This window comes from Apostichopus japonicus, chromosome 11 (assembly GCF_037975245.1).
Source record: "Apostichopus japonicus isolate 1M-3 chromosome 11, ASM3797524v1, whole genome shotgun sequence".
NCBI lineage: Eukaryota > Metazoa > Echinodermata > Holothuroidea > Aspidochirotida > Stichopodidae > Apostichopus > Apostichopus japonicus.
This window is the reverse complement of record NC_092571.1, coordinates 27097178-27115488: the sequence shown is the minus strand read 5'-3', so window position 1 is coordinate 27115488 and position 18311 is coordinate 27097178. Positions and strand designations below refer to the sequence as shown.

At 38.0% G+C, this 18311-nt stretch overlaps 1 protein-coding gene and 1 long non-coding RNA gene across 2 annotated transcripts in view; one reads left to right on the top strand and one right to left on the bottom strand.

Moving 5' to 3' along the window:
• Positions 1 to 4468, top strand: part of LOC139975547 (uncharacterized) — a 199342-nt gene extending 194874 nt beyond the window's left edge. Inside the window, exon 2 of the mRNA XM_071983558.1 lies at positions 2922 to 4468. Coding sequence (XP_071839659.1) covers positions 2968 to 4263 — 1296 coding nt within the window. The 5' untranslated portion in view covers positions 2922 to 2967 and the 3' untranslated portion in view covers positions 4264 to 4468. The remainder of the gene's footprint in view (positions 1 to 2921) is intronic.
• LOC139975557 (uncharacterized) overlaps positions 1 to 18311 on the bottom strand; it is a 466508-nt gene that overhangs the window by 430575 nt on the left and 17622 nt on the right. The gene's annotated exons all lie outside the window — the stretch shown is intronic.

The window sequence follows — 18311 nt, the reverse complement described above, 5'->3', positions numbered from 1 at the left end:
AGCTGAAGAGACGTCTTACTGTAATAGACTATTTACATATACAGTACAATGATACGGGCGCCCTTCAACCTAATAGTCTTGGAAGTCTGGCACCAGAGGAGTGTCTCTGGTTTGCGAAGTTTAAAGACAGTCATGAAGCCTATATGGAAAGGTGTATGGAATAAAATAGATGTGGAAGTCGTAGCATTCCTATACATAAAATACAAAATGTTAACGCGTTTTCCTAAAGGTAACATATATAAGATGTGTACAATTTATACTGCGGGGGTGACCTACGTTTGGATTAACATTCTGTGATTCACTCTGGGTACTACAGTCTGTTCGTTAGTACACCAACCATGCCTGGTGAGCGGAGCCGACGTGGAGGACACATGGGGTGGGGCGTGCTTCCTCGACAGGCGTAACCTCTATTTTATATGACCTTTTGTAAGATCCAGAGCCTTAAAACTTACCTCCACGAACAGAATGGGAGAAGGGCGCACAAAAACACAACGAATTAATATCCCCCTCGTTGGTCTCATTTGTTGAAACTTTGCAATTGCGAACCGCCACGCACTGTCGACTGCCAGAAAGAATGATACATTAATGGGTTATTTAATATAACATACTGGCATTATTGCAGGCATGGTGGTACGTGATGGGAAATCATGTAATACACATAACTGATGTTATATTGATACATGTGGTACTAAATATATATATATATATATATATATATATATATATATATATATATATATATATATATATATATATATATATACATATATATATATATATATAAAGATTGACACACCAGAAAAATCCCACTTCAAGACCGGTTTCGTCCTTCTGGGACTCAACAGTTGAAGGTAGGAATCGAACCCCGGATCTTCGTGTCACGAACCTAAGCCCGTACCACTCGACCACAGTGATTCTACTGGTGTGTTTAAGCGTATAAATAAATAAAGCGTATATAACTGCCATTAAGGGCGTATTACCCAAGTATTATGATTGTACAGAATGTACCCCTGGCGCTTTGAGTCTGACAATATTTTAACACATTGTTACACAGAAAAACCACTCTTTATAGGCATGCCAAGACGTAAATAAGAATTGAATGTGTAGCAAGTGGTATGACAGATCTATAGTAAATCAATAAAGGATAAAACACCAGAAAAATTCCACTTCACGACCGTTTTCGTCCGTTTGGGACTCATCAGGCGAAGGTAGGAATCGAACCCCGGATCTTTGTGGCACGAACCTAAGCCCGTACCACTCGACCACGGTGATTCTACTGATGTGTTAAAGCGTATAAATTGGCTTTGACTAACTGTCATTAAGGGCGTATTACCCAAGTATTATGATTGTACAGAATGAACCCCTGGCGCTTTGAGTCTGACAATATTTTAACACATTGTTACATAGAATAACGCCAGGGTGCGTTCTGTACAATCTGTACATCTTTATTCATATATTAACATAAATAATCGCAAAAGTAACACTCCTATTCATATCCAGGGTTGAAAATAACAAGTTAAAGTGAAAGGAGTTGTAACTGTTGTAAGCTCACATCCGCCCACGATATCAGTGAGGTTCTGGTTACTGAACTATATCCATTCAATACCACATTGTCAAGCTCAAAGAGACACAAATACTGCTTCAACCGTTACTTCGGTAAGTCCACTTTATGTTACTATAACTGTTAAACAAGCTATGCAGTAAATATTAAGGAATCTAGCTTTACGGGCATCAATTATTCGTTGAAAGTTTGTAAAAGCCCTGTAGGCTAGCTTCACTTTGAAGCAATAATGTAGCGCTACGGCACATCATATAGTATAGTATCACATAGTATAGGCTTAGGGACTAGGTGCAGGAGAGCTAGCACTGATCAGAGTAGAGGCAGGAGTTGCTTTCTCGACATTTCCCACTCTTCCAATTTTATAACAACAGAACAAGAGGCACATTGCATTCTAATATCAGCATAGCATCATTCACCATATTTTTGCTCAAAATATCGAAAAATTAAACAGTCGGAATTACGGCATACAAAAACAAGTAACTAATTACAATAATCCAATTGCAATCATGAGAAACTTTTCAAGACTTTGAGGAGGTTAATAGTCTCAGTTTTTACATTAAATGGTGGATCATTTGAAAGAAAGTTGAATGTTTAATACCAAAATGTTAAAAAAAAAGTTGTAATACGTCGAAAGTTCGTGAATGGAAAGCCTTAATTTCTACAAATAGAAATTCCGAACGAAGAAATGTTGAGATAAATGACAAAAATTAGATTTAACAAATTTGAGAAAAGAAGAACGTAAATAGTATGTAGTAGCTTGAGGCGATAACGAAATTTTATTATGTTCGTATATCATCAAATTTCAGGCAAAAGTAATGGTAATCGAAGTTTGAGATGATATATTCCTAATCTTGTCTGAGATATTACTTTGAAAGTTTTGGTACGAGAAGTTGGTACTTCAAGAGCAGACAGCAACTCAGGAAAAGGTACAAGATGAAATTAAATTTCAAGAAGAGGTAGTCGAGATGTGTGTATCAAAGGTTGAAATACCCAATGTATCGTTAAGGTCATCGCAGCTTGTGCAAAACTGAAATAGTGCCAAGGGAACTTCTACAACTCAAAACAGATTTCCGTCCCACCCCTAACACAACCTTCGATCGGCTTCTACGCGTTATGCATACTTATCTGCCATCGATATGTGAATTATGCATAAGCGTGAAGCAATGGATTAACTATAAAATTATTGCAGTAAAGGCTTTAGTAATCGAGAACTTTTAAGTACGTAACTCACCGTTGGTAATGAAATAACTGTAGCATATAATACTTTACAATTTGAGACATTGAAAAGCTCTTTAAAATAATAAACTATAGATATGATATAAGTCTTGATCGTGTGTTATTTTTGTTCTTTCTGCTGTAGGTACATAGCCTTATATGTTAGTAACATCACATGGCCGAAGACCGATATGGCTTTTATGAGACTTGAGAATGTTTTACCGCCACTTATATTGTGTGCGGTAATTACAACATATTTAAAACCTACCTCTTCTCAGCGGACGACGACTATAACTTTTGCTGCTATTCCTGACCCTATCAACGTTCTGAAGAATGAAACAGTTGAATTTATTTGTGAACAAAATGCCAACAATACATTTAACATAAAATATAAAGGCAATATTGTAATCGTGGAGAATAAGCAGATAAAAGATGAGTTTTTAGATATATTCGATTTTCAAATGTTGAATTCCACTACGGGCAAGCTGACATTAAAACAAGCAACTGAAGAATATACAAAATATACATATAAATGTGGCGATGGTGCTGATGAGAAATATGCTGTGATTGGCAATGTCTACACATTAATAAGCAGTAAACCTATTTGTAAATCTTCCATTGAAATCGGACCATATATTTTCGAGGATCAGATTGACCTTATCGAGATAAACTGTACTTCAGAGGACGAAGTTCCACACGTGACTATGTCAAACTATATCATACTAAGAAACAAAACCACAGATGTCACTAGCATCTCAACCAAGACAACATCCTCTCACCCGCATCCCTCTAAGACTATATCATTCTCAACGTACTTCAACTCATCGTTTAACAATAGTGTCTTTGTCTGCAATGTCTCTCAACAATTACCAGCTCCTTATAATCAGAGTTATCAAGGATCTTGCTCCTTCGGACCTATTCTGTTTCACCCATTGTTCTCTGTCACAGCGAATCCATCGATAGTCAACTTTAGTGATGTTAGGAATGTAGTATTACGTTGTACCAGTAATGTGAGTGAAGTTAACCTAACCTGGACTAACATCCCTAGTCACTGGAGATATGATATTATTGAAGGCGATACATATATTGAACTTATTTTTACGGATACCGGAAGTGACGTCTACTCGGTTGACATACAATGTGTTGGTTACTATGGAGATAGAGTCATCACAACAACAGCACATATATCATATTCACCACTGTCTTTCCAAGTAACCAATCTAGCAATATATTTGACCTTGGTGATCATCATTGTTGTTGTTTGTGTTGCTGTTGTGTTTCTTCTTAGACGCGTTTATGTGACAAACTCTCAACAAAAGAAGGACACAACTCAAATTTATTATGCTTCCGTAGACCTTTTACCTGGAATTCTTCCAACAGAGAACCATGTGAACATAAATTCATCTTCATTTACATATGACAGTGGTGGTTATCTCTCTCCCTGCGAACCCTTACAAGACGACGAACAGTATGATATTGTTAAATGATTATTCTTTACACTCAAAAACAATTCTTCATCTTTAATGTTTGTATTTTATTCGCTATGGTGCTTTTGTGTAATTGTGATGAATACTGTACTCATAGAACTATTTGTCAAGATACCGTTATACTCGAAAACAGTCAATCACTGAAGTTATACTTTTGTATAATATATCATTAAAAAAACATGTCACTTTGGTGGTATGAGTCTGAATACATCCTTCCCTTCTATGCAGTATTTATGTTAAGGAAGCTGAAACGGGCGTCAATGGAAATAAAGTTACTTATAAATTCAGCATTATGATGCGAGCGCCCTTAAACTGATGTAACATAATGTTTAACAAAGCGTTTGATTCCAAAATGAATCAATTGGTGTGTACGAGGAAAGAATGTCTGTCGGTTTCTATGCTTTGCATACGAGTTGTCCTGAAAGGTATTATACTAACATATCTGCAATTTATACAGCGGGAGTGACCAATGCTGTGATTAACTCTGGGTACTATTGTCCGTTTGTTAGCGCCATCATGCTCGGTGCGGAGAGCCTGTGTGGCATAATCAATCCACATTACGTTTTCCCTCCATTTTAAATGACCTTTTGTAAGACCCACAGTCTCACATGTGACCTCACACAGAATGACTGATTTGCGCACATGACGACAACGAATCAATTTCCCCTTGGTCACATTTGTTGGAACTAAGCAAATGCGAACTACCACACACGGCCGACTGCCAGACTGAATGATACATAGTATATATTATATAGTAATGAATTGCAAAAATGACTTGGCTACTACACAAAAATAGAGTATTATTTATACTATATATTAAAATTCTGGCTTTGTTACACAGTACTTGAAGGTAAATCATGTAATTCACTTTATAACTGATATGATAAATAGACAAAGCGTCGTTTTGTTTTTGTCATGGAAAACATTTCCTGCAAACATTAGTTAAATAGCATTACATACTAATGAGCGTTGAACACCTAATCAGGTAATACTGTGAAGTGACCCTGTCGTTTGTTGCAAAACAAAATCGAAAGAAACTCTCGACAATGGGAGTGTTGAGATGACATGTGGATATTTTAGAGTATGCAAACTTTTATACATGGCGTTCTAATGTAGTTTACTTTCGCCATCACAAACATGATCGCAACATGTAATATGTTTAATAGTTTGTACATGTATCTACAGTAGTACATAAGTCAAGACTTGCTTTCCTTATCGTAGTATTGTTTTAATAAACGTTCATGATAGAAATAAGTATATCCACTGTATAAAGTAAGGTGATCATTAATCTCTTCTTTGTTCAACTCCTCCCTGTTCTGATTATGCTAATAACAAAATTTGTGCATTGGTGGTTTAGATTATCCCTGAATGATCTAAAGAAGATAAGGAAACATATGTCTTCTAGAACTATGAGCACATTGGTTCATACATTCATAGCCATTTGGATCATTGCAATAGTTTGCTCCATGGTATTCCAGGGTATCTGATTCAAAGACTACAACGTCTGCAGAACAGCGCAGCAAGGCTTGTTGTAGACTGCTATGACTTCAACACACCATCGTTGAGTATCCTCCATTCTTTACACTGGTTGCCTGTTGAATTCAGAATTAAGTTCAAAGTACTGCTCCTGGTGTATAAGTGCATTCATGGAATGGCACCCACCTATTTGTCAGACGATCTGTCCTTCCAGGTCAATACTCGTTATACCTTGCGTTCTAGCAGTACACTCACTCTCACTGTTCCCAGGACTAAACTGAAAACCTATGGCGACCGTGCCTTTCCATCAGCCGGGCCCAAGCTCTGGAATGGTCTGCCCATATCTGTGCGGAGTTCTTCCACTCTCAGTCAGTTCAAGTCTTGCTTGAAGACTCATTTTTTTTTCAAGTTGGCGTTCTATTAGGTTTGTACAGCGCTATTGAATACTTCGTAGATTTTAGCGCTTTATAAGTTACTCAACACAGAAATAGTTATTCCATGAACTATGACATATCATGGCAAACAGTTTGTCTGATGTCATCTTTTCATGGGAAGTAAATCGCATATCATCCACAACTATTATTTTCTGATTACACGTAGGCTTTGTGCGGATACTGAATGCCTTTAAAGTATGTAAATTTTCAGTTTCGATTATTTTATCGTGAAAAGCGTTTCCTGAAACTAATTTAGCAATGCCACATTAAAGCAACAACAACTCTTACCCAGACCACTCTTTGAAGTGTTTGCTTGAGTCTTTACAAATTTAAAATAAACAACAAAACTGAAAGACATTTTGACCAGGACGTTTGAACTGAAAGAAATGTTATGTCAAGGGAATAATGTACATGATTGTCAACTCTGCATTTAGAGCCAGACCAAGATTGAAGTTGAAATCAAACGCTACTAAAATATATATTGCGTTCCATAATTCATATTTGATCTAAGTCTATGATGAATTGAATTAGACAAAACTAAACTATGGAGAAAGATTCACTAAAATCGAGCTTTGTATTTGTTCTCTTCGTTTTAACATATTTGACAAGACAAAAACGTATTTTGCTAGTATGAAACGTCACGTAAACACCTCAACCAATAATAAAGCGTGGGTAAACTCACAATGAAAATGTTGCATGTGGTATGGCTCGTCAGTCGATTTAACATCACCAGTTTAATACTTCCATAATTCCGCACGGTCGCAACCTGGAAATTTATCCTCCGTTCCTGGAAACTCACATTGTGTAAAACACGGTAAAAATAAGTAATTAATATAATCAGCTCTTGTAGGTGACAATTCAAATGAAATGTATTAAATTACTTTACTTTAGTCATTACAGCTTAAACCTTAAAGTATTTGCCAATTATGAGCCACACATGATAGGGATTATTTGTATGATAGATCCAATTTATTCTTTTTCATCTTCGTCTTTGACACACCTTTTCTGTTTCTGTATTTTTTGATATAAGTTAGCCTATTATACTTCGCCCTTTATTCTCTGTCACATTGACTCCATCCATAATCAAGTTCAGTGACGTCAGAAATAAGGTGTTGCAGTAATATACTAAGTGAAATGAAGTTATATGGAATAAAAATAAGGCTCATTATAATAGCAAGATATTAACACAGACAATAATTCAATTGAACTTAATATTACGGATACCGCATATTTAATGTATATGCAGTGTGTTGGGAACTATGGATATATAGTCATCTCAACAACAATACAGTCATAGGCGTATATGAGCCCAATTTGATTTGGGGGGGGGGGGGGGCTGTAACGACTTGCCCGAAAAATATAACCATATTGAAATACGCTCGGCGCGCGTTCAACGTGTTAATGTGCATATCATATAGGCATGCATCGGTTATTACATCGCGTGCCAATTACATTCAATCATTTGCCATGTTATTACCCTTCAATATTGGTTATCATATTTGGGCAAGTCTTAACAATAATGATTATAATAATAATATAAGTTTAGCCATTGAAAGACACATTATAATTTGTTTATCTTTCAGTAGGTGCCCGAAAAGTTCTCAGCATATTGCCCGAATTTTCACAAAAACATTTGGTTGGGGTGCTGCACAATGGCATTTGCACAATAATAAAATATATAGAATATTGCATAACATATAGATCATTACGTAACAGTTTGCATGTACGGTGGCATTCGTGAATGGAAATCACGTAATACACATTGCAAGTGATATGTCGTTGAGAAGGGGGAACCAGGGGCGTATCCAGGGGGGCGCAACAGGCGCGCGCCCCCCCATTGGCCGTCACCAAAAAAAAAAAAGTTTAGCAAAAAAAAAAAAAAAAAAATTGATGACGACCTTTATGTGAGATGTCGGTGATCGCTCAACCCCCCCCCCCCCCCTCCCGTATGCTTTATTTTTTGTTTGCCAAAAAAACTTTCTGGCGAAGTTCGGCGGCATAATAGTTTTAGAAACATAGATGGTAATTGTGTTTGTATTATCACTATAATCACTAAATGACATGCCAGCCATACTAAATTGTGCATTTTGTGTCCATATTTACTGTAAATGTTGCTTATTATTAAGGTCGAAAAATGGATCACATATGGCCATGGGCGGCGATCCTGGGTGGAGGGGGGATATATCCCCCCATGAAAATGGGTGGAGGGGATGTAATGCACCATATCCCCCCCCCCCACCAAATGCCAGGGATAAGAATATTTTCATGCCTACATTTATGCATCTTCGTTAATGTACGGCTCTTTTTTAGCTTTTTAAATTTAAAAAAAAGTATTTTGGATCCTGATTATGAGATATTTCGGACATGACATCCCTATTTTAAAGTTGGGTATATGCCGCTTGGAAACCTCGGGAAGTGCCGTTTCCGGCCATCTAGAGGGTTTGTTAATCCCAAAATTTTCTTGTACGCTTCGCGCCAACTCATGGTGGCGCTACGCTTAGATAGTCAACAAGGTCATATCCCCCCCCCCCCCCACTCGGAAGTACGGATCGCCGCCCATGCATATGACACCATTTTGCATTTCAGCCCTTCTTTGAAAGCAAAAAATTGTACACCCCTCCCCTTAGACCCATCCCCCAGGACGGCGATCATTCATGCCTGGCGCCCCCCCTATTGGAAAATCCTGGATACGCCCCTGGGAACTACAGAGAACAAGACAGACAAAGTCTCGGTTATTTCGACCTGCGTTATCTTTGCTTGGAAAAGATTATTCATGCCGAATTTAATAGGTCCTGCTTAGCGAAATCAATATATCAGCTGACATGTCAATCGTGAAAGTTGTGCACTGATTCGCGAATCTAAAATAGGACCTCCTGTTATCAGTGCAGTCTTCTATTAAATACCTGCTACAAGCATTAGAGCTACTGCTGTACTATAATCCTCATGCCACAAGATAACAAATAACGTCAATATCATAATTTGCCCCAGGGTATTAATAGACATTTAGTAAACACGCCTATGTTTCATCAACAGTGGCTCCTTATGTTGAACCATTAATACCTTTTGCGCATGACATGTAGCATGTAAGCTAGCACTCTTACGATATGTCTATATGCTGCACATATTTCTTGATGCACGTACCTTTGAACCTGACGTTAACGTTGCTACCAAGCAAGTAACACATATTTAACGACCGCATACGAATTTGAAGATCGCGTGATTCTCGTCACATGTGATTTGCTAGAACTCTCACAACATTAGTAATTTATTAATACAGCACACTGTTGTATCTTACATGAATGATCTCTCTGTAAGATAGCCCCCCCCCCGTCCCCACCCCATCTTCCACCCCTTGCTTGCAATCTAGACATATGTTACACTGTTAATCAGTTAATGAACTGTGTTCGCTGTTATTTGTTGTTGAACAAAAACGAATAGGCTATACTGTTAAATCAGCAGATTAAATAAACATTTTATTTCTTGTACTGACGAGGCGACTGCCACCAAATTAGGGCTTAAAAATTCAACATACTGTACACACTGAAGACATTGGGCATTGTTATGTTACCAAAGAAGTATGTGGATCGGAATTGTTCAAATAAAGACAAGACACTTATATAGTCTTACAGAAATGTATTTGAAGGCACCGCCCAGAAGGCACGGTGACAAGAGGCATGACTATGCATGTAACATGCTGTAAACATATGTTATGTGGTACAGTATATGGTAATCAAGAGCTAAAAAAAGTAGTTTAGTTGGTCATCATATCATAATATTACAGCCATTAATAATACATTTTCAAGTGACACTTTCTATCAACTTGACAACTTGAATGTATGATTCATAGTAAGGCTGTTTCACATACTAAAGATAATTTAGAATACCTTTACCTATTCTCTTTAAGTCCATGTAGTTTAAAGTATGTATCATTCGGATTTCCAGTGAACAAAACAGATCAATAACTACCATATTTGTACTATCAGACAATCTACAAAATAACTAGGTCATTTATATTATATTATATTAATGTTGATTCCAGCGAACCATTATTGAAAAGTTTTACAAAAGAGCGCCATCATAAGCAGCAGTTTTTAGCCAAGACAGTTGGGTGGCTATTTTGAGTTAGTAATCATGATCTCGTAACATGCATTACATTTGCTCTCAATGCAAGCTTTTGCTAATAAATGCCTCACTAGAATTCCCTGTCTAGTTTAGATAGTTACATGAACCTCTATGGCAGGGCCACATGTGAATGAAGTGTTCTATAAAGTGAAGAGTGCTGATGTGGGTCATTGAAGTCAACAACCTTGGTGTCTGTGTTAGACACCAAATGGTGCATTATGAAACACATTAAGGCTTTAAGTTTTAAGTTTCTATATAAAGCTCACACGAAAGGTCGTGTTAGTCAATAATGATAAATTCAAAATGCCATCGACTGATTAAGGTATGAGCCTAAACCCTATAATGGGAGGGTTAGAGACGAAGGAATGATTTATAATGGATGGAGCATTGCCCTGCGGTAATCTTGTGTGTTTCGTGAGTTGTGGGATATCACCGGAATAAATTAGATGTCAAATGATGCATTATGTTGTGTATATTTAGGCCATCAGTTAGGTCTATTGATGTAGCACTAATCAAGGTTTTGGTAATAAATACGTAAGAATGCAGTAGAATAGGAGAGGGGCGGTGGTAGGTATAGCGGCAGTAGTGGTCCAAATAAAAAATCCTCTGCTGAACTATTTCAACCCCCCCCCCCCTCTAAACCCGACAACCTTCCTATCTGCACGGCAATGCATCTTGTATAACTTCCAGAATTACATAGCTGGATACATATAACGTCTTACTAAATGCAACGATAATAAATGGAACCTTCGAAAAGTAGTAGATATATTATTGGACAATAGTCGCTGTATGTGTGCTCCTACTAAACATTCTTACCCAGGCCTTCAGTCGTACATGGTAGTTGCGAAATTGTCTTTCTCGACTGGGAAGTTGGAAGTTCGTTTTCCCGATTGGTAGTCCGACGACGGTCCTACAGGTTGCACGACAAAATTACGCGACTAAAAACGAAAATTATTTGCATGTGATTGTGACCTTAAAAGTATCATAAGTTAATAGAAATCTACCTAAGAGTGGAACGGACATCATATTACCAAATTTCAATTTTCTTTATATTACCGTCATGAACAGATGTACTAAATCTGCAAAACGGCACAAAATAAAAAAATTGTCGTTTGCGAACCAGTACTTGGAATCATGTGTGTAAATGGCAATTTTACTGCTTTGCCGGTATAAAAATTTATTTTCATTTTTGTAACGTTTTAACAGGAAATAGTGTGCAAACAGTCTTTTTCAGATGCAATGTGTATAAGCTCTCAATGTGGATGTCCTTTGAACGCTTCCGTAGAACACTACTTCATGTTCCATACAAGCTTCCATATTGCTTATATATGTTCGGAATTGATAATGGCGATTGAGCTATAGGCCAGTATTCATAGTTGCACAGTGCTGACAAGAAGGTTTTTCATCGGACGTATTGGTATTTCATTGATATATCCCAAGTACGTCGTGACGGACGGAGTGTTTTTGGTGACACAATGTAAGTACTTGTCGTAAAATGATTCATTGTTTATCGATATTCTGTTGCATTTGCAACACCAATGCGACCTATATTAAATTAAGGAAAATTTAAAACTGTTAGATACTGTTATAATAAGAGCCCATTCTTTATGGAATCGTGCATTTTTATGCAGTGTGTCTACTCTACCATTTCGGAATAGGCCAGAAATTTGACTCGTGTATCTGTCAAATCGCCAAGATCGAGAGAATCCAAGTGTTTACATCTAACAGCGAAAGATAAGTTGATAACTGAAAACCGAATGATTCCGCCCTAAGTGAGCACACTTTTTCAGAGGATTTATGTGTCCGACACTGCCTCTATGACTCCCCCCCCCCCCCTATCCACCCACATACTCTCCGCGCCTGCTTATAATTTTAACCTAATGCTGTACCTATACAGCCGGGGTTTCATCTCCCGAAAGTTCTTTTCCAGGAATTCTGACGAAATAAAATGGAGAAACATCCATGTCTCGAAGATACGACCGATAGTTCAACGTTTATTGGTCAACGATATCCGGTCAAATGCTAAAAATAACTTCCCGTCACTTGAATACCGGCTTCACGTATGTTCTGGAAATTTGTAATCGCTAATATCGATTAGCACCATCATTTCTCGTCGCTTCCGAAAGGATTGCATAATCGCCAAACTGAACGGATCCCTAGGATGAAGTTTGATTTAGATTCTACCGAGACATTACACGAACGGAGAGATTACGTGAGAAAGTATGAGCGGCTCTCGACTTCAGTTTTTAAAGGCTGTCATGCTATAGAACACATTATATCAGGGAGGGCTGTAAGATAATGTGAGTAATCTTAATAATAAGTGGGAGGGCACGTAATCCCTCCGTTTGTGTAATGTCTCGGTAGAATCTTAATCAAACTTCATCCTAGGGATTCGTTCAATTTGGCGATTCTACGTCGCCATTCCACTACACTGAGGTCTTACGTGAGACTTTAAGCAGTGTTCAGAGTATAACAAAAAGACAAACACAGTTATCCAAGGTATACCAGCTGTATTGCTTAGTACTTCACAACTAAAACACTGTAGCCCTGCTTAGGGCACAAAGAAGATGTACACTCTGTACTTTAATAAAATATATGAAAAAAAGAGTTACTTCCTTCTTCGTCTGTTTCAAAGTTCAGTTATAATCAGCAAGGGAGATCCATACTACCTATGGAAATAGCAATACTGTACTTATTTTAGAATAGAGTCAGCAAAAACATGGGAGTCTCTCCAAAGGTGTATTATAAAACCTGGCAAAAGTACCTTCTGATGCCCATCCAGCTGTTTCAAGTATAACCTCTATAGGTACATTTTTCCTATCAGCGGCAGATACCGCTGCAGACCTTGTGCTATGTGCACTGTATTTCTTTACACCAATTCCACTACCCTGCATAACCTCCCGTAGCCAGCGGGATAAGGTATCTTTCGATGCAGGTCTGTGGAGTTGAGCATATGTAATAAAAAGTTGTTACCATTGCCTCTAATATGTTTTGTTACATTTATATAGTGAACCAGTAATTAATAAACGTCTAAATTTACATCATGCCTATAGGATGGTAAAACAACCTGTAATTGCCTTCTACCTGGCCGTGATTTTTTAAGAAGATTGGGTATTACAAATACAACCTCATGTTCTTTCAAGTGCATATTACTTATGTCAAGTGCTTTCAATGTTTGCAAACGTTGTGCTGTAACTAATGCAATGAGCATAATTAACTTAAGGGTCAAGTGCTTAAGCGATAACACATCCGTAGGGAATAGTGATCGCAAATACACTAGAACAGTAGAAATATCCCAAGTCTCTTTGTATCTTGGCTTTGGCGGTCGAAGTTCAAACACTCCTTTCATGAATCGAATTACAAGTCTGTGACTTCCCACAGAAATATTGTTATTGTAATCCAACAACGCTGACAAAGATGAACGAGCTGTGTTAATTGTGCTATAGCTTAGATCCAGCTTGAACAAATAAGTCAAATATTTTTAACACTTGAGTTATAGTTGGGCAAAATGAATCAATTTTTCTCCGAGAACAGAACTGCACCCACTTTGCATGGTAAGACTGATACTGTTTTTTGGTTGAGTCTCTCCACGACGCCAACAAAATGCTGGCAGTGTCCTCTGGAATGTTACTACGTCTGAATCTCTACCTGAGATGGCACATGCTAGAAGCTGCAGCTTTTGATGGAGCGGGTATACTTTATTTGGGACATTTGGTAGTTGTAGCACATTTTCCCCTTCGGCAGTAGCCTGAGCGTAGCTATGGTCATTGAGAAAAGCTTGGTATACCACGTCTGCGTTGGCCATAATGGTATTATGATCACCCCCTTAGAACTCTGGCAATCAAAGCAAACGGAGGAAAAGCATAGAAATAATATTCATGCCAATTAAATGAGAATGCATCTACGTGCAATGCATCCTGGTGTGGTTTCCAGGACACAAAAGAATTCAATTGCTTATTTGTAATAGAGGCAAACAAGTCTATCTGTGGGTTTCCCCACAATGCACAAATTGCTTTGAAAATATTTGGCTGTAACTGCCATTCTATGTTGTTTTTAAAATCTCTTGATAATTTGTCAGCGGAAAGATCATCTTTCCCTGGTAAATGGAAACAAGATATATATTCCGAGACACAACCCATTCCCAAATCATTTTTAGCCACTTTATTGCAATGGACGGAATGAGTTTCACCCATAGCCCATATGTAGTCAACGGAAGTTGAATTATCAGTGACAATTCTGATATGTATGTTATTCATTTCACCTGTCAGGACTGAAAGTGCATTCTAAATAGCTATCAGCTCCTGCACATTAATGTGAAACTTCTTATCTCGTTCACCCCATTTACCTTGGGCTTTGGTTGAAAAGGTGGGCAGTAAGCACCCCAACCAATGGAAGAGGAATCTGTTTCTATGGTTATGTCTGGATCAGGGGTTAAAATATGATTGAATGCACCCAGAAGGTTTTCTTCCCACCAAGATAATTCCTTATAAGCATCAGGTGTCATATAGACTTGTGCTTCAAAGTCCCCTTTACCAATCTTTAAGGACAAACTTTTTAACAGTTTCCAAACATTTATAATACAACGGACCATACTTGACCCCAGGGAAGAATGAGACCAAAATGCTTATGACACGTGCCAACTCTCTGACACTTTTCCTGGGCATTATCTTGAATTTCAAAATTTCTGAAAGTGCATTTCTTATTCTTTCAGGTTTGGGTTTAATTGTCATGAGGTTGGAATCGAGCATAAACCCCAAGAAGACCAACTTTTCTCCTTGGTTCCATCACAGATTTGTCTGGATGAATTACAAATCCTAACCTCTGGAAAAGGGCAGCTGCCATAGTTACTGCATAAGTACACTCTTCTTTTGTTTTTGCTTGTATGAAAATGTCATCTATGTAACTCAAACAATGAAAGCCCATTTTCCTTAATTCTGCTAGTACAGGTTTAAGGACCTTAGTAAATATCCAAGGGGCAGAAGCCAGGCCATTTGGGAGACATGTATATTGGAACAAATGATCCTTATACAAAAGTCTAAGGTATTTCCTGCTGGAATTATTTACTACGACAGAGAAATATGCATCTTTTAAATCTATGGATGCCATAAAACATTTGGGTTCCATAAGTCTAAGGGCAGCCTGCAAAGAGTCCATTTTGAAATGGTAATATTTAACACTTTCATTTAAATTCTTCAAATTTAAAATTATGCGGAAGGAGCCTTCTGGCTTGGGCCTTAAAAATACAGAGGATATAAATTCTCCTTCTACATGAGAAGTCTCCTCAAGAACCCTCTTACTTAATAGTTTTTTTTAATTTCCAGTTGTAAAAGCTCATCTTCAGCTTTGTTTAATGGTGGACACCTTTGGATTTAGAGAAATTAATTGGCTTGTTTTCATCAAAATCTATCTCACCCATTACACATTTAAGAATTACATTGTCATCTGTAATTGTCTGCCACTAAGGCAGATACTCTTTTAATCTACCAGCAACAAAGGTGTTATTAATGCAATCTGAACTCACCTTTTAACGTTTCTGTATTTTTGCCGGATTTGTCTGCGCCTGCCTGAAGTTGTTGTACGGCACATGGCGCCGGCCCAAAAAAGGCTGGTATCTCCAGTTTCCACGAAATGCACATCTTTTGGGTCTGCCTGAGCCTCTAAACCGCATATAGCCTCTAGCCCTGCCTCCCATTTGTGCAAGGCACCGTTTGCTTAATCTGTTGGCATTAACTATGTCTCTTATCTGTTGCGAAACATCTTCACCAAAGAGAAAAGTGGAACTTGGTTCGCCTTACGAACAGATGGCCTTAAAGTCAGTCTTAATTTCTGGTTTAATTAAGTCTTTACGAAGTGTATTCACTTGTATGCTGTTCATACCCATCAAAGCAAGGGCATCTGTTAGCTTAGCCATTAAATTTTCTTGATCTAAGCCAGATTTTCGCACTATCATCTCATTAAAGAGAGTAGTCAAAACGATCATTGCTTTTACATTGACGTTTTGGATTTTTTGGATAGACAAGTCTCTGGATTTAGTGGCGGGTTGAAGGTTATCCCACACCAATTGATTCACCTGGGTAACTTGCAAAGCACTTATGTTACCCGGTCTTGGGTACTTGTCTAATTTCTCTTTAAACTTTGTCTGAGGCAATATGCGACTACACATGTTGTCCACCACTTTGGCAAGTGATTCAACAACATTACTGCCAGTTATTGAATCATAGTTCAAATCAGAAACAAGAGAATTGAGTATGGATACTTCAGAAGAATTATCTTTAACTGAAATCACCTCACCCAGTGGGTCAGAGGAATCCACCTCTGCTGCATTAAGCAGGTCTTGAATATCATCCTCACAGTCCAAATCAATCGCATCCTCAAAATCATGAGTAGATGCAATATCAATGTTTGTGTCTACAGACAGAATTTTCTCAGGTGTTTTACCTGGATTCATTTTTGGATCAAAGTTCGCATTTGATTCTGCATCTGCATAACGTTGTATTTTAGCTGGTTATTATCAGGCGTAGGCCTACTAGTACCGCTAGTACCTTCCCAGATGGAGAAGCTATATCATTGTCAAGGGAAGAACCATGTGTGATCGGAAAATGCTCCGATTTTGACTCCATACTAACTTTAGCCTTAAGAGGCGTAGTAAAATTTCTCCAAAAAACCCTGTGGGCGGAAAATGTATTCCATGCACATAGACCCTGTGGGCAACTATTTCACAGTAATAGTATCACTATTACTAATACTTATTCAAATATGATAATATTTCAATGGTAATGATAACTTGTCTGTATTAGCTCCCTGTGGGACAGACAATAAAATATATGTGAATGCCTAGAAATTAACCCTGTGGGTAGGCCCCTAGGCCTAATAAGGTACAACCAGTCTAACTAACGTTAGCACCTAGCATTGACTTGAATTGAATTTGTAAGGTGTACTAAGTTGTAGCACGAACGTTACACACTGCAATTCTAACGCTAAGAAACTTAGCCACCAACAGACCAACACGACTTGGGCTACTTACTTGCTCGAGGCTCCAAAGCAAAATGACAACCTCATGGATACTTTCAAATTCAAGTGTACAGAACAATAGTAAGTGAATTCCTCTTACTTAGTCTTACGTAACGTTAACGATACTGCGTAACGTTACGTAACGCTAACAGCGCTGCATACCCAGTGTTATGAAATAGTAATACTGCCTCTTTGATGTTACCGAAAAACTCCATCGAGACACCTTACAGGCCTCTTATATATTTATCTAGGTCATGGATTCAGTTTTCCCACGAGAAGTTTTAACTATCTTATTGAATCTTGGTACAGGCCCTTTTCCCAAAATAGATTCCATTATGTCTGTGGAACATTCGAGAAGGTTCTCTCACGTGGTATGGAAGTTTCCAAAGAAAAGGGAGGGACTTCCAAACTCCCAACCAATCTGGGCAGGTCAGTGCCAGCGCACTTATTTTTATATCGTTACGTTAATACAGGATGGTCAGGTTATTGGCTGCCTACTGATTGTACGCAGTGGGATTTTATAGAAGTAAGGTATAAAAGGCGGCATGGGTTCGCAAATTTATCACTCCGTCATCAGTTCGTCGCTTCGTCATTGCTTCGTCACCATTTCATCACTCCTTCTAATTGCGTAATTGACGGAGTCAAATCATTGTAATTTTGTTTTATTTGTAAGAGAATCGACAGAGAAGAAATTATACCGAAACAATAATCAAATCCTATCTCGTCAAATTGTTTTTCTGTGAACTCATTGTTTTCTCCCGTTCGAGACATCTCCTGAAGAAGCATAAATACGGCATCAAGATAACCCCAGTACCTTTCTATCGCGAGTCCCGATATAGTATTACTATCGGAGGAGCGGGCTCGCCACAATATTACATGGTGGAGATCGGTTGCTTTCTTCAGGAACAAAACGGTAACGGAACTTTTCACAACTTTCGTTCGTTACGATCAATAACGAACAGGAGATTTTTTTGGCCGAAGACCTAGCGAGGAACACAACGCATG